The 21,276-nt window shown below is 34.0% G+C and overlaps 1 protein-coding gene across 2 annotated transcripts in view; it reads right to left on the minus strand.

The window, feature by feature from the left end:
* Positions 1 to 18,774, minus strand: part of ABCG1 (ATP binding cassette subfamily G member 1) — a 111,893-nt gene extending 93,119 nt beyond the window's left edge. The window contains exons 1-2 of one of the 2 annotated variants that reach the window (XM_074300570.1): positions 18,406 to 18,774; positions 13,273 to 13,516 (exon numbers count right to left, since the gene is read on the minus strand). In XM_074300570.1, the coding sequence (XP_074156671.1) occupies positions 13,273 to 13,516; positions 18,406 to 18,447 (286 nt within the window). In that variant the 5' untranslated portion in view covers positions 18,448 to 18,774. Of the gene's footprint in view, positions 1 to 13,272; positions 13,517 to 16,927; positions 16,948 to 18,405 lie in introns of those variants that run through there. The other variant, XM_074300571.1, reaches the window with a different exon arrangement.
* Positions 18,775 to 21,276: the final 2,502 nt, after the last annotated feature.

Genomic DNA, 21,276 nt, shown 5'->3' on the forward strand with positions numbered 1-21,276 from the left:
TTCTGTTATAATAGAAAAATATTACATGAAACTGCTGAGTATTCAACATAGAGTCCAGGATTAAAGTCTAAAGTACCTTAGATGAAAAAAAAAAAAAAAAAAAAAGAAGAGAGAAAAGATTATATAGATAGATAAATAGATAGGATAGATTAAGAGCAAATGATATATATAGATATAGATATAACTACAAATATTCCCTAAGTTAGATACTACAGGATAAGTTCAAAGAAAGAAGAATAGTAACTGAAATACACAAAATTTCTAAGAAAATAGAGTCAGTAATAAAAGCTATGGCCTCAAATAGCTATACAGAAATACTCAAAGTTTAGACAAGAACAAAAAAGGTCCTAAAATAAGGAGATAAGACTTATGACTAGATTTTGACTGAACAATAAATCTGGTTGGATATGTTTTATTTAAAAGAAATGGCATAGGTAAAAGGAGGGATGGAGTAGAATTATATATTAATGATGTGGAGAAATCCAACAGAGGAGAAAAATATGATGGAGAATATTTAGGTGAAGATCAGAATGTTGGAAAAGGAAGTTATTTATATCTTTCTTTCTAGATTAGCTGGGACAAAAAGAAGAAACAGATAAATTTAAAAAATAGATTACAAGCTCAGTAAAGAAATATGATATAGTAGTGATGGGGGTGAGATTTGATCTATGGATCTCTTCTTAATTCCCTTTTCTCCTCCCTTATTCTCATCAAAAACAGGCTGGGTAATAACTTCATTAATTAACTTAGTGATAAACAAATCCTTCAAAAGATGGCAGAAATAAAAAGAGAAAATTCCAATTGGGATCTAATTTTCACTAACAGGTTGATAGAGTAGAAATGATAAGAGAATGTACTATGAAAGAAAGGAAACCTTTTTTAATTAATAAAAAAATATTTTTTTAAGTTATGGGGGAGATGAAGGAAATGGCCACTATTTCCTAGAGTTTGTCATAGAGGAAAAGAAAAATTTGGACAATATAATGGTGTATGCTAGATATGGAGAAAGCAAATGTCAAAAGATTCAAAATAAAAAGTAAAATGTTTCAGGAAAAACTAACCAGGAGGTTGAAGGATACTCGAGAAAATAATTCTAAAGAGGCAAATCCAATGAGAAGGAAAAATGGAATTTGTTAACAGAGATAAACATGGACACACAGGGAACTTAACAATCAATTTGGAATTTTAATGGAAATATACAGAAGAGGAAAGAAAATACAAATAATAGAAAGTTAAAATGGGCATTTGTCACCATCCCATAAAAATAATATCAGAAATGCTACAATTCATTATGAGGAGTATGAGAAAAGCTATAAAAAATTAATTTTTAAGCTATATTGCAAGAAAGATAAAATTGAAGAAGGGCTAGGGCTTTTGCTTGGAATGGATGAGACTATGATTACTGGCAAAAGAGAGAAGGAAAGCTGTTAAATTCATTTTTTTTCTCTGCAAAAGAGATTTATCTTTATACTAGAAATGACAACAAAAATGATTAATAGGAAGTTGGTAAGACAATAGGTAATAAAATAATCAGTAAGTGATAGGTAAGTAAGGAGATAATAAGAGAACACCTACCCACCTTGATCTGTTGAAATCACCTAATCTAGGGAGCAAGTAGGTGACAATAGATAGAGTGCTGGCCTGGAATCAAGAAGACATCTTTCTGAGTTCAAATATGGTCTCAGATATTTCCTAGCTTTTTATTCCTGGGCAAGTCACTTAACAGTTTTCTCATCTGTAAAATGAGCTGGAGAATTTGAGTATCTTTGCCAAGAAAACTTCAAAATGGGATAATTAATTAGTTGTTGGATACAAGTAAACAACAACAATCTAGATGTACTTCATTCCCAGGTTCTGAATGAGTTAGAAGATGTGATCTTTGAGAGTGCTTAGTGATATTTGAAAGAGTAGAAAAACAGCAAATGCCCCATTTTTAAAATAGTAAGAGAATAAAGAATGAAAACCCATAGTACTGTAAGCTTGATTTCATTTCCTAGGGACTTGCAATTCTAGAATGCATCATTAAAATGTCTAGAACTAGATAGCTAATACACTGAATGACAAGATTCAAATGAATTTTGAGAATCTAATAAGATAAAATTCAATAGGGATAATTGCAAAGTGAAAGTTGGGTACAAAAATCTTTACCATTAGAAAATGTGAGAGGCATGGCTTAAAAGCATTTTTTTTTTCCTGAAAAATGATGTCCTAGTTTCAAGCTCAATATGAAATATCTTCAATGTGATGGAGTAGTCCTCAATGGGCTAAGCCTAATTCAGTTTCTCATAATTTAGACCAGAAGAAACGAGTCATTCATAGGTTATTTAACACTTAACAAAAGAGGTCTGCTTAATTAAAGAAGGACAATCAACAAGGATATTTGGTGAGAACACCATATTGATTCAGGCAGGGATAATACACAGCTTCCTTATATTAGTCAGAAGCCTTAGAGAGAGACCTGGAGTTCCCAGTGGCCTTTCTTGCTCAAGCAAACAGGAAGTCATATCAACAACCTGAACCAGTCTCTTGAGCCAATTAATTTTCAAGATGAGTTTCAGTATTTCTTAAAGAAAAAAAGAGTAGCCTAATCTGAATGGGGTAGGGCCTTAGAAAAACTAAACTATGTTCCCCTCCCCAAAAGATCTCACACATTCTTCCACTACATTAAGGAACATCATAGCTTCAAAGAATAGAGTGGTAATAGTTAGAATGCTACTATGTCTTCTTTATACCTTATATAGAATTTTGAATTTTGTTCTGGGTACCGTGGAAGGACATTGATAAGCTTCATAAGTATCCATAGGAGAGCAATCAGAATGGGAAAGAGTTTTGAGCTTATGTCATATGAACACTAGTTGAAGGAACTGAGTATAATTAAAAGAGAAAACAGGAGGAATATCTTCACATATCAGAATTGCAAATGCTCAAGGGCATGAGAGAAAAACAGGTATACTAATAAATTACTATTAGAATAGTAAACTGGTTTAACCATTGTGGAGAATTTGGAATTAGGTCCAAAGTGTTTTTATAGAACTATGCATAGTCTTTGACCTAACAATTCCACTACCAGGTCAATATCTCAAAGATATTAAAAAAAAAAAAAAAGTATCTATCTATGTACAAAAAATATTTATAGTACCTCTCTTTTTGTGTTGATAAAGAATTAGAAATTGAGAATATGCTCATCAATAAGGGAATGCTTGAACAAGTTGTGGCATATGATTGTGATGCAGTACTATTGTGCTATTAGAAAAACACAACAAAAAAGCAAACAACCAACCATGAACTGAGGCAAAGTGAAGTGAGAACTGGGAGGTGTTACAGATGTACAGTCAGTACAGATGTACAGATGTACATCAAGTACAGATGTCTTGAATTACTCAGGTCTAGTCAGGAGAGATGCACAATATGTGATGTTTATTGTAAAGACAATTGTAAATGCCTAGGGCCAGGAATGGTGTTGGACAAGATTAATGAAAGCTATATGCCGGGAGCTGTCCATACTAACAGGGGGTACAGGATCACCTCATTAAGGCTACTGTACTGTTGCTTCCCTTGTACAGGCCACATGGGCTTCCCCATTCCAATAGCAAGTCAGCCAGCCCTAGTTACCAAGCTGGTTGGTCTGCTCTGGTTTAGTTTTGCTGACCAGTAAAGAGGTGTGGATTATACAACTTTTAGAGGGGTGTAGGTATGTGTAAGGGGAGGAGTTGGAACTTTAGCTGAGGCGCACACAATGTGAGCTCAGACAGTACCTTGGGGCCTCTTAAGCTTGTCTATATGAAACTTATGCTTACAGGGTGAAACCAGTAGGTGTGACTATGAAACTTATATGATTCTTTATATTAAGAAAGGAGTTATTTTGTTGAGGTGGTGAAGGTAGAGAAAGAGTGCACATGCCTTGCATTTACATTAATGTGTAAAATGGGTTTTTTAAGAATTTAATTAATAACTTTTTTTTTTCTGAAAGGTCATAATAATAGCAATGTTTGTAATAATGATGAACTGGGAAAGACTACTCTAATCAACACAATGATCTAAGACCAAAAGACTAATAATTTTTTTAAAAAATGTCATCCAGTCTCAGAAAGAGAACTGATAAACTCTGAGCACAAAATGAAGTATAATTTTCTCTTTTAAATTTCTCTTGCTTTTTTTTTTTGGGGGGGGGAAATAGGCAAATATGAAAATGTTTTGCATGATTTCACATGTATAATTTACATCATATTGCTTGCCTTCTTAGTAGCTGAAGAAGGGAATTTGAAACTCAAAATATGAAAAAAGAATGTTTAAATAAAGAATAAATTGAAATATTAATTTTTTAAAATATCCAAAGGACTGTTTGGCCTAAAAGGGCAGAATCAAAAGTCAAAAGTAGAAATTGCAAAGATATAAGCTTGATATAAGGAGAAATTTCTCAACAATTAGAGCTGTCCAAAAGTAGGATGAAACACAAAGAGAGATGAGGAGCTCCTGCTCCTTGGAGGCCTGCCAGCAAAATTTAAATAACTACTTGTCAAGTATGTTATAGTGGGATTCCTTTTTGAAATCCTTCAGTTTCCCTGCCTTAGTTTCCATGAGTTATAATATCTCAATTTCCCTGAGTTAGTATGCTATGTCTACCTCCTCCCCAACCCCCTTCCAGGCTATTAGGACTGAGAGAATTAGGACTGGTGAGCTCTGGCCACCCTCATATTCCAAAGAGTTATAAAACTCCAGATGGCTTATCTCAAATACCTAGATGACATTCTATCTTTCTGGCCCAGATTTTCTGTCTCTTGCTCAACCACCTTCTTCATCCCCAACTTATCAGAATTTATGGTCTTTTCCTGAAATTATGACTTACTAAATGTTTCTCCCCCACTGCCTTTGTTTCCCTGATAGTTGGAGCCCTAAAAAAGTCTCTGGAATTAATTGCTAGATCCTGAATGCTTTGAGACAAAGTCCCATCCAGCTGACTAGTAAAAATGCTCCACTATTAAAATATTAAAAACCCTAATCTGTCTTGCCTCAGTTTCTCTGGCATTACACTTTATGTAAGAGACTAGATGGCAACTGAGGTCTCTTTGTCTAGCAGTTTCTGTGATATTTTTTGAATCAGAAAATTTAAGTTTGAATTCTGCCCCAGGCACATACCAGCTATATGATTTTGACCAAGGCACTTAATCTCTCTGTGCCTGATTTTCCTCAATTGTAAAATGAGTAAATTCAAGTGTTTCTATGGTCTCTTTCAGCTCTAAATTTATGATTCTATTAAGATAGCCATATTCTCTTATTTTACTACAAACTTAAGGTGCTGTTGCCAATGAGTTCAAAAGCATTCAGAAAATATTCCATCTTTCCAAATCTATGATGGACAAGCAAGTCTTTGGCTATCTGTTCTGAATGACCTCTACCACTTTAAAAAAGGGATCTAATTAAATAGGTTGTTACTATAGAACCAACTCCAGATGAAGACATTGAATGGTAAGAACAATAATATACTATTATATTAAAATTATTTTTTCATTATAGCTGTCCCCCCCAGATGCATGCTGGACAGCTGGACAGTAAGTATTCTATAGCCACTTGAGGTTTTTTTTTTTTTTTTTTGGTATGGTTATGGGTGATCTATAAGCTAATGTTAAATATCCACAATGAAAGCACAGAAATTCGATCCAAGTATGCTACCATCCATCACTACCATTCATTGAGTCATTTAGTCTTTTTTTTTTTGGTCCTTCAGTTTCTTCCTCCATATTGCCATCATATTATAAGACCAAGGTCAGAGAGGAAAGTGTCCAAAGTTTAATGTTATATTTTATCATCATCTTCCAATTACCTGTAATCCAATTTGTGAATTGACCAATAGATTTCCTTTGCACAGTGACCCAGGCAGCTCACTCACTAACACAACTGGGGAGAAAGATAGGTAGCCAAAAATACCTGTGCCTCTATCTCTGACTGAAGTACAAAGGCAAGTGTGGTAACATCAACTTCTCTCTACCGGGCTAGGAAATTTGGAGTCAAATTTGAAGTTGAATTCTTATAGGGCAAAAAGAAATCCTGGAGCAGACTTGGTATATAGACTCTGCCTACTGTGGCTCAAACTTGTTCTATCTCACTTCTTCCACCTGGAAGGCTATCCAGCCTCAGAGGCAGAGGGGCAGAGCCCGAGAAGGCCTTAAAGAGTAAGGGGTCCACTGAAAGGAGTTAGTCTGTCCATCTGATGTCCATGTCCTTGGCATCCTCCCCTGCATCTCTCTGCTTCCCCATAGATTTTTCTAAAGCATTGAAGAAACCTTTGGGAGCACCTAGGACCTCTGGGGACTCATCTGACTCATAACATTCCACTTGTGTGGGCTCTTTCTATAGCACAGAATTTCATCTCCCACCTCCATGCCTTTGCACACATTGCCCCCCCCCTCCCAAGCCAGAAATCACAGGACACCTGCTGCTTACTTGTCAGTGCCTCTCTAGCAGAGTCCCCAGCACACATCAAGCTGTTAATACTTATTCAGTGATTAGAATTCTGCACAAAGGAGAAAGGGGAGAAGACAGGATAGAGAAGGGGAAAGGAACATGCACTTATTAAGTGCTTATTATATGCCAAGTGCACAAGAACCGTTTCCTTAGAGAGAAGGCAAAAAAGGGTAAGATATGTTGGGAACTAGACTTGGGGGTAGAGCTGGGCACAGCCCAAGGAAGAACACAAGGAGAAGCTTTAGAGATGGAGAACCCACTGGGTGACTTTAGGTCAGTCACATGCCTCTCCAGGCCTCAGTTTCTCCTTCTGCAAAACTAGGAAATGGAGGGGTCTGCCCTAGGTCCTGGGCTGGAAATAGGGAGAGGGATCCCTCACAAGATGCAAAGGGACAAACTAAAAGGAGACATCAGAAAGCAAGGTTCATATGTCAGGGCCATCCAGACCATTGGGAGAGCAAGTGATCTGGGTGGACTTGGCCCCGTCCTTACCTGCTACCAGCAGCAGGGTGGGGCCTGGATGCCTAGAGATCCCCAAGCTGGGCTACTGTAATCCCACTGTTATATTTTTTTGACAATAATATTCCTCCCCCAAATCTGAGCATTATATTCCCCCAGAATTCTGAGAGGTGTTTCATTCATTAAGTCAACCACAATCCCTTTCACACTTCTAAAATAATTTCATTCTGAAAAATTAGCTTACCCCCCCATACTCCCAAATTTGAGATACAAATTAAGAAAAGCAAGTTTTCACACAGAATGACATGATTCAGTTGAGTACTATACAGTTCTGTTGTGTAATATACAATTCTAAAGAAACCCTTATTAAAAAAATCAGAATCAAAGTTCCTAAGTTCATAGAAACGCCTATTTTCTTGACCAGTTAAGAACTAAAATGTTCATTGCTTAAGAATGATCTTGTAAGGAAGTGCACAAAATGAATAAAATGAGAAATCAGTAGAAAGCAGTGAGAAATGGACAAGATTGTGGATATAAAATTCTATTTGGTTTGCCAGAACCTCTGGAGTTTGATTTTCTTGGTGAAAAACCCCATCCAAAAGGGTTTGATAGGGTCATAATAAATTTGGATAGAAGGGAAACTTCTCTTCTTAAGGTTCCCAAAAGAGATTTGTTAATAAACTGCACTCATTTTCCACTGGCCTGTTTTTTTTTTTTTTTTTTACAAAACTAGTTGTTAAGCTGTTACTCCAAGATTGGTTAATATCAATTACTTGAGAAAGGCATACAAAAGCATTTTTACAAATGAAGTGCAATTATTAAAGATAATTTAACAAATATGACCTGACATTTTTAATTTTTACATTTGGGGGAAAGTAATATTGCTGAAATACAGGATTTCAAGGGGTTTGGGGGTATATGTTTCTTTATTTTCACCTTGTAAAATGATGAATTGACTAAAGAATTTTATATTATGTACCTACATATTAGTTAGACTATCCTACTTCATTACTTTGGTTACCAACCTAAATTACCACAATATATTTTTGGCAAATGTATTCTATGCAGAACTTTTTAAACTTTATCCATTCATGATCCTTTTTTGCTAGAGAAATTATTACACAACTCCAGCCATATAAACTAGATATATAAATCTAGCACTAATAATAAATACTAAAAATACTAAAATTTACCAATAATAAATAATAATCTTGTAACCACCACATTCAGTTACTAGATCCCATATTATGTCACAGACTCATAGTTTAAGAAGCTTTGGCTTAAAAGATACAAGCCATACATAACAGATTCACTTCACAGGTGGATAGATACTTAGGACAGATGTTCTCTTTAGTAAAATCAAACTCCCTCTTGCATTGTCCACTTGACTAAATAGATACGAGGGAAAAAAAATCCTGTTTTATAACTGTTAACCTATGAGCCAACTTTAAAATAATTAAAGACTCAGTAAGGCAGTATTTGACACATAGAACATGCTTAATAAATGTCTTTTGATTAATTGGTGAAGAATATCTACATGTGTTATCAGTATTCTATCCTATGAGACATCACAGCTAAGACTGTCAAATCTTGCCAAAAAGAACTCTTATAATACCTCCATGATTTTAACAAGTTTGTAAGAAATTTAAAACTAATGGAAATATTTTAAAATCTTTAAAGTTCAAATTTTAAAAAACAAATTAAAAGAAAAATCTTTTGTTCGTGTCTTGTAATGACAGTTTATGTGGTGACAGTGAAGTTCAATATTCTTCCAAATGATTTTGTCCCATCAACTTATGCTACATGAGTTAATTCCTGGTGGGAAAGTAATTACTACATGAGAAGTATGTGAAGGTGTCCTTAGGGATTATATTTTTTTCTCTTGAGCATAATTCCTTTCAGAATTATGTTCTCTACTGGGAATCCATTACATGATCTAGGTTTCTCTCCAAAGAGGTCATTAATCATCTGAAAAAAGCATAAATGCAATTGAAAAAGCAATATGCCTTTAACCTTTTGTATATTTGAACTCAGAGAGTTACTGGATCTTCTCCTCCCCACAAAATAATAAATAGATATTTTCTTCAGATAAAGAGTTTTTTCTTTGAGGTATTTCAAAGGTCTTGCTTTGTTTCATAGTTTTACAGTAGCTAATGGTATTACTTTCCTTTGCATAGCTCTTACTATCATTGGTTCACTACAAAAGAGCTTTGTGTTAGGTGAAACAATGGTTACCCTCCTGATTGATAGTTCCAAGAACACCCAAGGCAGATTTGAATTTTGTAGCTAAAAATAATAAGGGAATGAAAATCACACAGACTAGAATCTAAGTTCCGCCTCTGCCACAAACTAGCTGTAGGATTTTGGGATAAGTCATTTTATTTCTCTGAGTTTCTGGGTCTGATATGTGAAATAAGGAAGGTTGACTAATATGGATTCTTCCAATACTAAAATTTGATGATTTTTCTATGATCTTATGGTCAAAGTATTTTAAAATCAGGTTCTAATGTATAGTGCTGAATACCAGCATTATATTTAATGTGCTAAAAGTTCAAAAAAGATAATCTCTAATACAAGAAGTCTATTTGAAACTACATTGAGAGAATACTAAATTGGAAATGCACTCAAAAGAGAAAATGAAAATATATAAACTCTGCTATTGAGAGATATGTAATCATAAGCTTTCACCTCATGAGAAAAAGCTCAAACTTTCTCTTGCTATTGTTTTAGAGATGAATGGGACAGCAGAACTCCAAAAATCTAAAAAACTAATTTCAAAAATCTAGCAAAAGTATAAAAAGGTCAAAACTTAAAGAGGAACCTTAGCTCCAGATCCTATGGAAATATAAAAATAGGGTTAGAGTATTATTTCTTTGATAAGTATTTAGACATAGTTGCCAAGATATTTTACATGGGGCTCTGAATTAATTAAGATAATCTGTTTTCTCTGACTTCAAAGAAATATCGTTAACATATCTATTTTCTGTTTTTCCTACTTCCCTGGAAAACCAAACACACACACACACACACACACACACACACACACACACACACACAGCCTTCTGAAACAAAGGAATTGAATCAAAAAGATCCTGTTATAGAGAGAGAGAGAGGGAGGCATAATAAAAATAGTACTGGTTTTGAGGTCAGTGAAGCTGGATTCAAATTCTGTCTCTATCACTGTCCCAAGACACCTAGGTAATTTTCCTGATCATCTGCTTGTTGAAGATCATGAAGGAGCTGAAAACCTCATTCACCTTTTATAGATGACCTTGTATGACACTGACAAGTCAGCTAACCTTTTTGGGCCTTGTTTCCTCATCAGTAAAATGAGAGGTTTTAATGTTCAGATCTTATATTATGAACCTGTGATTATAGAGAAATGATGTGACATAACAAAATTAAGCCTCCTGCTCCAAATTCAATGTTTTGTCTGCCATCCCATATTCCTCTAATAGAAGTAAGAACAAGATTAAATGAATAGGAGTCTTATAGAGTATACTAAGAAATTAAAGAAGGAAAAAATCACTTTTAGCTTCTAGCAAAGTCTGGATATATTACAAAGTATATGGCACTGAAAAGGAAAAATAAAAAGAAAGCTGTGTAGATTGACCAGTCCTGATTGTTTCTCCAAATGTCAAAAATTATGGTTTCTTAAATTTTTTCCACTTGTGACCCCTTTTCACCCAAGAAGTTTTTTTTGTTTTGTTTTGTTTTGTTTTTTTTTTTTGGCAACCTCAGATATATGGGCATATAAAGTAGATATATAAATAAAAAAAAAAACTGACTGATAATAAATCATAATTTTTGTGATCCCCACATTTAAGAAGCTTTGATTTAGAACAAAAGTTTAATAGCATATTTTAAAGATGATAAAAACCCAAGCATAACAAAAACCCTTGGAATTTCCAGTGGATATTTCAATCATCTCTCTTACTCTCATATAAAATTACTTCCTCAAATTAAAAAGAAAAACTGTAATTTAATGCTAAAATTGCAACAGGTTCAAACAAATAGTCACAACCTTATGTAAAAGAATCCAGCGTAGCTAGATTGTTCAGTGGATAGAGCACCAGCCCTGAAATCAGGAAGACCAGAGTTCAAATCCAGCCTCAGACACTGCTTACTAGCTGTGTGATCCTAAGCAAGTTATTTAACCCCAACTGCCTAGCCAAGAAAATTAAAAAACAAAAAACAAAAAAATACATTTTAATTATTCACAAAGGTAACTGTTAGATAATGATTCCACCAAGTAGATATTCAAAATATATAGTTCTTCTCCTGGTCATAGAATTTTAAAGCTGAAGAGATTTTGGTAAGTTATCTTGTCGAACTCATTTCCTATTGCAAGTTTATCCAGCAAAACTAATTATACAACCAAAAAGTTTGAAATGCCAAATCCAATGGACTTTTCTCAATACTTATTATCCCTAACTTTTCTGCAATATATGAAGTTATTGACTTCTCTTTCTTTCTTTGTATATTCCACTTTTGTGGTAATCTATTTCCTGGTTCATACCTATCTATAAACACTGTTCATCACCTTCTGCTACATCTTCTTTTTCCCCAGATGCTATCTTTTGGCCTGATCTCCTCTGTGTCTAACTTCTAATATATATTACTCCCATTAGTTAAATATATAATTACAATAAATAAAATTAAATATTTGTTTTTATAATTATTATTTTATTATCACTTTAAAGAAGAAAGAAGGAAAGAGATTTTTATATATTGGTCTACTGTATCGGGCTTTGTGCTAATCATTTTACAAGTACTATCACATTTGATTCTCATAATAATCTAGCAAGGTAGGTGCTATTATTCTCATTTTGGAATTAAGGAAACTGAGGCAGACAGAGGTTAAGACTGGGTCAGGATCACACAGCTAGCAGCATCTTGAGTCTGGATTTGAACTTACTTCTTGATTCCAGGCCCAATGAGGTAGTACTCACTGTTCAACCTGGACCAAGTGATTTCTAAATCTGCATATCCAGCTAAAACCTACTCAATTGCAATTCTAAAAAATAACTCCACTTGGCCTGAACCCTAATATTTAAACTGCTCAAAATGAAAAGCATAATTCCCTGCCATACACACTTTCTAGTTTATTTTATTTTATTATATATTATATAATATATACATTATATTATACATTATGTGTATAATTTTATTTATAAAATAAAAAAATTTGATAGTATTGCCATCTTTCCTGTTATTCAGTATTATAACCTCAGTCATTTTTGGCTTTTCTTTATCCTTTACCCACAACAGTCAATTGCAAAATCCTAATGTTTCTATTTTCTTTTTTTCTTTTAATATTAAAGCTTTTTATTTTTCAAAACATATGTGTGGACAATTCTTCAACATTATCCTTTACAAAACCTGTGTTCCAAATTTTCCTCTCCCTTCCCCCACACCCTGCCCTAGATGGCAAATAGTCTAATATATGTTAAACATGGTAGAAATATATGTTAAATCCAATATATGCATACATATTTATACAATTATCGTGCCACACAAGAAAAATCAAATCAAATCAGTAAAAAAAAAAAAGAGAGAGAGAAACAAAATAAAACATAAGCAAACAATAACAACAAAAAGAGTGAAAATGCTATGTTGTGAACCACATTTAGTTCCTATGGTCCTCTCTCTGGGTGTAGATAGTTCTCTTCATCACTGAACAATTGGAACTGGTTTGAATCATCTTAATGTTGAAGAAAGCCATATCCATCAGAATTGATCATCTTATAATCTTGTTGTTGCAGTGTATAATGATCTCCTAGTTCTGCTCATTTCATTTAGCATCAATTCATATAAGTCATCCTGCTGATTGTTTCTTACAGAACAATAATATTCCAAATAATGTTTCTATGTTCAAAATCTCCTCTCCATTCACACAACCATAACCCTATTGTACAGGTCTTCATTTTCTCTTAGCTAAACTATGTTGTTAAATTCTTAACTGTTCTTCTGGATGATTTCAGAGAGGCTTGGAGAGACTTATATGAATTGATGCTAAGTGAAATGAGCAGAACTAGGAGATCATTATACACTGCAACAACAAGATTATAAGATGATCAATTCTGATGGATATGGCTTTCTTCAACATTAAGATGATTCAAATTTCTCAAGGTTGGAACACTTCACAACAATATACCATAGAATCAGATCTATTAGAACTTTGAATATCTAGTTCCACCTTCTTGTTTTATCAATTAGAAAACAACACACTGAGACATCCAATACTTTATTCAACAGATATACTGAATAACCACAGTTTTATGCTTCTTTAACTAAGCTCTGTTTCCCTTACTACTTCTTACTACATTTCAACAGATAAGCTTTCCTCACCTTTCTTCCGCCACCATGGTCCTTCTGGAACTGAATAGGAAAGATCCTTAAATTCAATATTCACTGCTGCCCTCCTAGGTAAGGAGGAGAAACGCTGTGCTTCTGTCAGATTGTTGTCCACTTTTTTCATGTGTCCATTCAGTAGATCGGTCTCTGTACTGTCCATACTATTTGAAACCACCTCATCCACCGAGACACACACTGACTTTGGCTCTGTTACACCTGAAGAATAACTGCTGCCATTCTAGTGGAGGAGAAAGGAGGCAATAAGATCTTGTAAATTACAGAGATGAAAGTAAATTCTTTGTCATTAGCAACTACCAAGATAAAAAAAATGCCAATGGAACTGGTATCCCTTAAAAACAACGATGCATCTGCTTTTATTTTAAAAAGAATCTTAAAGTTGATTTTTTTTCTAAAGTTTTTAATTTTTTAACTGAAATTTGAAAAGGTTAATCACAAAAATAGTCCTAATTGTGATAAAACATTTTATTTGAAATATAAAACAATGACCATCATCTTGAAAAATATTTATTGACTAAGTGAAAGGATAGGAAAGGCCAATAAAGTAAATGTAATCATAAACCTAAAAAATACTTCTTTTCTTATCTTTTACACAATCTTTCATTCAATATCTTAATAGTAATCATATTCTTTGCATTCTTCCATTATCCCATTTTATCTTACAAAAATTCTGAAGCACAGAAAAGCCTGTGATTACACAATCAACTTGATGGTGGTTCCATAAATTGAATTATTTTTTAACAACTGTCTAGTGCTTCTATTTTCCATTTTTAAAAAATCAACTTTTGGTTTTTAAGATTTTCAAAACTTCCTTGATAGTTTAATCATAATTTAGGTGTCAAGAACCCAAAGTATTTTTGTGACAAACAGCAAAAATGGATAAAAGCCCTCAGATAATAAATAATATTCTAGTAATTATAAAATACAAAAGAAAGTCAAGATGTACATATAATTTATCAAAGAAGATACCTTTCTTAAAACTTTACATTTAGTAACTATCATGGCTTCAAATGACCATGTAATCTTTTCCCATACTGCTGGAATTATTTTTCCTATATCATGATAATATATAACTCACCAATAGAAATTCAGTTTACTATCATACTATTACAATATAAGGATAGGCAAAAGTATATTAATGTTTGATCAAAATAGCATTGAAATCCCATTGGTTTCACCATAGATTGTTTGAAACCTTTATTGAAAGGAGCAGTTTTTATATTATTATTAACAGTTAAAAATCAAAAGGAATACAGAGAAAAAAATTTTTCTCAAAGTGACCACAAATCCTATTTAACAATTTAATTGATGAAATAAATCACCCTAGGGGGAAAATCAGAATGGCTTGAGGTTATCCAAATTCAAATAGTCTAATCTTAATAATCAGCTTCTAGCAATTATTCTAGCTAATAATTGTTTCATTATGAATTCTAATAACCCATTAATATATTTTGCTAAAGTTGGAAATCACAAAATTTTGGCCACATTTCCTGTGAAATGGGGTGTAGGCTTTGACTATCAAATAAAATCTTTTCATTTTTAAAGCAAAAAGTAAAAAAACAAAACCAAAACAAAAAACCAGAATGGGAAACAAGTATAAAATGATATGCAGCAGACCTATAACAGAAATATGAAAGTGAGAGTAAAAAAAAAAAAATGTCAACACTAATCCTATTTTATTGCAGACACCTTTGACATGTTTTAGAAGCATGTAAAAATCTGTTTCACCTACTACATACAAAGCACTGTGCTAAAAAGTGGAAATACAAAAAGAAACTACTGATAATCTCTGCCTTCAAGAAGTTTATAATTTAATGGAAGAGATGATAAATAACCAAATGTGTGTGTGTGTGTGTGTGTGTGTGTGTGTGTGTGTGGTGTATGTGTATATACAAGTTTGATTATATAATATTGAAAAACTTTTACACTGAGAATATTAATGCATTTAGGATAAAAATAAAAAGTTTATTGGTGGAAAAATATTAATATCAAGTAGCTCTGAAAAGGGCCTGTCATCTAGCTATCTATCCACCTATCTATTCATCCATTCATCCAAAAGCCATTCTCTATTAGAAATATGTATTAATATAGAGTTCTCAAAAGAATTGCATACTGTTAAAAAAAAAATACACGATAAAGTGCTCTAAAACATTAACAAAAAGAGAAACGACAATCAAAATAACCCTGAGGCTTTATCTTGCATTCAGGAAATTGGAAAAGTTAGTAAAAGATAGGAATGGTCAATATTAATAGACAATTATATTAACATATTTCTTGTTAAGATATCAATTGATAAGCCACTCTAGAAAGAAATCTAGATTATTCAAATAAGACTAATAAAATGTCATACTCATTTGCCCAGAGATTTTGCTGTAGGTAAATGATTAAAAAGAAAGGCTTCACATAGATAAAAATTATTTATAGCAGCATCCTTTTTGTGTGGTAAGAAAAAAAATTAGAAACAAAGTTGATGCCCATTGATTGAACAATGGTTAAAATGTGGTATATAGATGTAATGGATGTAATCCAAAAACATAATGCAAAATCCATTACAGTTTTGGAAATTGTATATTGTAAGAAACACTGAATATAATAAATATAGAAAAGTATGGAACAATTTATCAGAGTTGATAAAAAGCGACATAAGTAGATTCAGGACAGACACCCAATAACAATACAAATGTACACAACCACATAACACTATTAAAGCTGGATGTTGTGAAATTCTAATAAACGTGTCTCCAAAGAAAAGATATGAGAAAGCTTTCCTAACTCCTCTGCTAAAGTAGGAGTTTATGACTATGGAATCCTGCATATAACATCAGACTTTTTCAATGTGTTAACTGGTTTTGCTAAACTATTTCCTCCCCCTCCATATATGTGTTTGTATATATATAGATATAACATATCTATACTTAATAATAATAATAACTTCTAATTCAAATGTCTTTTCATAACTAGATATCAATTTTGGGAGCAGTAAAAACACCTTAACAACCTCTTGATTTAAATGTTTCGAAAGTTAATTATGAACAAAAAGATATCTGATTTAGGAATCCACAATATGAAAAAAATATATAGAATCAAGTAATCTTAAAGAAGGGTTAATCCAAGTATTCAACTAGACAAAACTAAATTTTATGTGGCTTGATTTGAAAGTTTAACTTTGAGGATTTTAAATTTTTCATAATAAAAAATTAGAACAATAAGTGCCCAACCATTTATTAAGCATCTATTATAGGCCAGACACTATGCTAAATGCTAAGGATATCAGAAAACCTAAAGGCAGTCTCAGTTGTCAAGAAAAAAGGAAGACAATACATAAAAGAAAGTTGAAAAGGGGAGGAGGAAGCAGAAGATAGAGGAAAGAGAAAAGTACCCAAATTGGGGGCATGATGAAATGTCAAAAGCTATGCAGCTTGGTGGAAAATGGAGTGATGGTCCTAATCCCCTCCTTAAATAGAGATTTTGAGTTTTCCTCTCCATTCTCTACTCAGAAGGGTCACAGGAATAGAGGGATACTGAGAAGGTGTGAGAACCACAGCTGAAGTGGTTTGCAAAATGATGAGGTTTCTTGGGGTATGATAAAGAATTACAAAAGAAAGCAATTGGTAGAAATAAAAAGATGCACCTGCACACATCTCTTAAGTGTTTTCGACTTCCTTACCAGCTTCTAATCAAATTTCTCTGAATTCCATTTCATCAGCCTTACACCAAATCTATTCTATATTGAGCGAGCAACCTTAGGCGTTATTTCACAGTAAACCTGTTTGGAATCACAGGAGTAATTGTGCAACACAGAGCATGCTCAGAAAATAACCTTTTTTTTTTTTTTTTTTTTTTTTTTTTTTTTAAATCCCCATGAGCTCAGAGCAAGAGGTAACTGTAGGTCAAATCCTGCAGAGTACAGCTTACTTCAAATTCAGGATGTCACAGACAAAAAAAAAAATAAAACATAGAGGAGGGGAATGAAAAAATGGGTGGGTGTTGTTACCATTGGCTAATAAACCTATTTTTATGAAGCCTTTGTCAACATGTGGTGGGAGGGAGAAGAGAAAAGTAATTTATTGAAATGGGTTAATGTCTATACATAGTTTTAGACCACGAGAAAATAAAATATTGATATGTTAATTATAGAAAGCCTTTATTGTGGAAGTTTGTCCAGTGCAATGCACACATACTCCACTCCTCACTCTCACCCCTTTCCTAGTATGTGTATATAAAAAGAAATGGAGGCAAGGGAAGATGGCTGAGAGGGTGATTTTTTGATCATTGCCATTGGAAAACGTTGAGTACAACTCAGTTTCTTGTCCTTCTGTAACCTAGCTCCTTATTAAAATAAGAGCCTTCCTATCCCTACAGAATTCTTTATCTGATAGTCTTTGTGAGAAATATAACAGTTTTCTTTCTTTCTTTTTTAAATATAGAATGTCCGAAGTTTAAATGCCCAAAAAACGTTCCTGGCAAGAATTAAGGTTTCCCCTGGCTTCCCCACCATAGCTTCCCACTAGATATCAGAGCTTTTAACCCTATTAGGTCTGGGGGGGGAAGATGATCTCCCAAGATAGCCAGAGAGGAGGAAAGGATACTACTCAGTTTTGGACCGACATTTCCCAGAGCAAAGAGACAATCTGGAGGAAAATCACTACCAATAGTCGACTATTGCTAAAGCCTGCTGAAAAAGTTTCCCATTGATAAACAGAGAAATTGGATCTACAAGCTTCCTCCAGCTCCTCTCTCCTACACCAGGTCCCACAAGCACGTCTGCTGAGGTAATGGGAATTCAAAAAGATTTTGCCCCTCTTTAAAAGACTCAGAACATTGAAACAGCCGTAGCTTCTTCCACGATCTTCAGACAATGACTTAGGCACCGAAACGGGACATCAGAGGATGCCTGTGTCAGTGATGCACAATAACTGACTTCATCATCTACCTCCCTACCTCAATTCCTCCTCCCCCTAACACTTCCTCTGTTCCCCAAAAGCAGTAGCTTCCATACTTAGGGGAAGAGAAGATGGAGAGAGTGTATCAGAGCCTTTTTTTTTCCCAAGAAAAAAAAATAAAAGAAAAAAGGCAATGACTCTATTTGCAGAGGATTTCTTCACTTACCAGAGCCGTGCCCACTGAGAAAGCTGCCATCAGATATGCCATGCCCCGGGGGCGGTGGCCAGGGGACAACAGCGCCTGGCTCCTGCTGCAAGGCGGTGGTGCAGAAGGTGAAAGCAGCCCCAGCAGAGGAAAAAAGGAGAGAGGAAAGAGGAGGAGGAGGGAGGAAGGGAGGAGGGAAGAGGGACGAAGAAGGAGGGAAGAGACACCTTTTCAGGCTCAGGCTTATTGTTTACCAGCGCTCCCTCTTCCCAGCCCCCAATGCACCGTTCAGAGCTTCACTGTCTCCAAATAGGCTTCAGTGATTGGACTAATCAAGAGAGGGGGCGGGATTACTTGCAGGTAAACGTGCTCTTGTTTTCCTCCTTTCCATCAGAGTGATTCACTAGTCTCCTTTTCTATTATTTCTCACCGAGGTTTTTCCTTATCTTTTTGCTTCTTCCCCTCCCCCTCTTTCTGGGTGTGTAGATGGGGAAGCGGGGAAAAGCAGAACGGGGTTGGGGGCAGGGGGAAGGGAGAATACATGTTCAGGACAAGAGATGCTAGTGCGGAGGACTCTGGTGCTAGTTAGAGTACGTCTTGACAAATCTTTCCAAAAACCTGTTTGAAATTTAACTGAAGATAGCAATTAAATTATTGTGATCAGTTCTGATTTAAGAAAGACATTGAAAAAAGTAGAGTGTTCACAGGAAAACCAATTAGAATGAAGAAGAGTTTTGTAGTACGTGTTTTGTGAAGATGAGTTAAAGAATCTGAGTATATTTAGTTTGGAGAAGAGAAGACCCGGAAAATAGAATAGCTGTTTTCAAATATTTGAAGAACTGTCATGGGAAAGAGAGATTAGATTTGTTCTTTTTGGCCCCACAATGCTAAACCAGGAGCGATAGTTGAAAGGAGGCCAATTTAAACTTATTATCAGTAAAAAAAAAAAAAAACTTCCTAAAATTTATAACTATCCAAAAGTGAAAAATGGGCTGAGAGGTGATAGGAACTTCTCCTTGGATATTTCAAGTACAGAAACTTGAAGTGTTATGGGGGAAGGGAATTCTTTCATATATGGGTTTAAATAGATAGCCTTTGTGGTGTTGTCTAGTTCTCAAGTTATGCAAATTTGATACTCTCTGAACTATAAAAGTAGGTGCTTTTAGACAGAATAATAGGACAGATTGATATTATATTCATTTCAATAGTTTTGTGAAATAAGAAATGCAAATGCTTGCTATTACCCCTATTTCACAGATGAGGAACCTGGGGTTGACTTCTCTCTACTCATTAGGCTAATTCAGTCTGAACTTGAATTCTTTTATTGATGACTCTAAGTTTCAACTCACTTTACACTATAAAATATATACTTAGATTGGGTGCGTATCCAGATTATTGCATTTCTTCTTTTAGTTTGTAAACTCTTCAAGAAGCAAAACTTTGGCTGTGCTTTTTATTTTTTAAAAATTATAACCTGGATCATCAGCAAACATTTCAATATACAGATAAGACAAAAAGGACTACATATAGAACTGTATATCCACTTTATTTACTTTTGCATGTTTTGTTCACTTTTGCATATTAAATTCAACACAATAGAAACAAAACTACCTTGTCTGATGATGTGCCTTTCTAAACTTCCTTCTGTTCTCTTCTGTGACTATTTTAATTATTTCCCTTTGTCAGTCATTTTTCCCTTCTTTTCAGAAAATTTACTTATTATCCATTAACTTCCTGTCCTGAGTATTCCTCATCCTATAGCACTCGTTGGAGTTTGCTCCCTTCTCAATATTTGGTCATACATTTTCCCCCCAGGCTTCTCTGAATATATCCTTTTCACATTTTTTAGTGTAATGATATTCCATTACATTAATATGCCATGAATTATCATACATCCTCAATTGATGAGCACCTCTTTTTTTTTCTATACCAAAAAAAAAAGCTGCTCTACAATTTTTGTATATTTGAGTACTTTCCCTTTGTCTTTTACTTCTGGGGTGTATATTCCTCCTAATGATGTAGCTGGTTAAAAGGTGATACAAAGTTTAGAAACTTTAAGAGTATAATTCTTAATAATTTTACACATCTCAATCATCAGTACATTAGGTTGTCTATTCTCCATATCCCCAACTGTTGGGAGCCACAATCTCTAAGCTGATTGGCAAAGCCCAGCACCGAGATCAAATATGCACAGCACTCATGCAGGAACATTTCCTTCTATGATTTTCATTAGTGGACTATACTATTTCCCATATTATTTATAATTGGCTTGATTACAGCACTAAACATTATCTAAAAAATCTGGCGACAAGGGGAATTTGGGCAAATTAACTAGAAATGATTCTGTCCAAATAAAAGTAATCTCTCACTGAGACAAATGATAAAGGAGAGAACACCATGGAAAGCATTGTCACTATGGGAGAGAATCCAAATGTCTAGGAAATAATGGTGTTTACCTATTTAGATTCAGAAAAGATCACTATAACTAGGAACCAAAAGATGGTTAAAGTATAACTAGGAATTGCCCCAAATGCCTATGTACACGGTTCCAAGTCAGGGAAATAGAGGAATCAAAAAATCCATAGAATTGACAAAGAAGACATAGTAAACTAACAAAATTCACTGACATTTAACCTTGTATAATTAAATGTTGGCTTCATTATTGCCTTCATGTAATGTAATCAATAATTAACACTTAACTATTAAAAAAAACTTACTCAAATATTAAATGTCGAATGTAGTAACATATAAAGGTCAATAAGTCATACACATGTCTGAAGACTATGTTTTTTTTTATTAATTTTATAATTATAATTTTTTGACAGTATATATGCATGGGTAATTTTTTTTACAACATTATCCCTTGTATTCACTTCTTTTCCAAATTTTCCC

This window comes from Sminthopsis crassicaudata, chromosome 3 (assembly GCF_048593235.1).
Source record: "Sminthopsis crassicaudata isolate SCR6 chromosome 3, ASM4859323v1, whole genome shotgun sequence".
Taxonomy (NCBI): domain Eukaryota; kingdom Metazoa; phylum Chordata; class Mammalia; order Dasyuromorphia; family Dasyuridae; genus Sminthopsis; species Sminthopsis crassicaudata.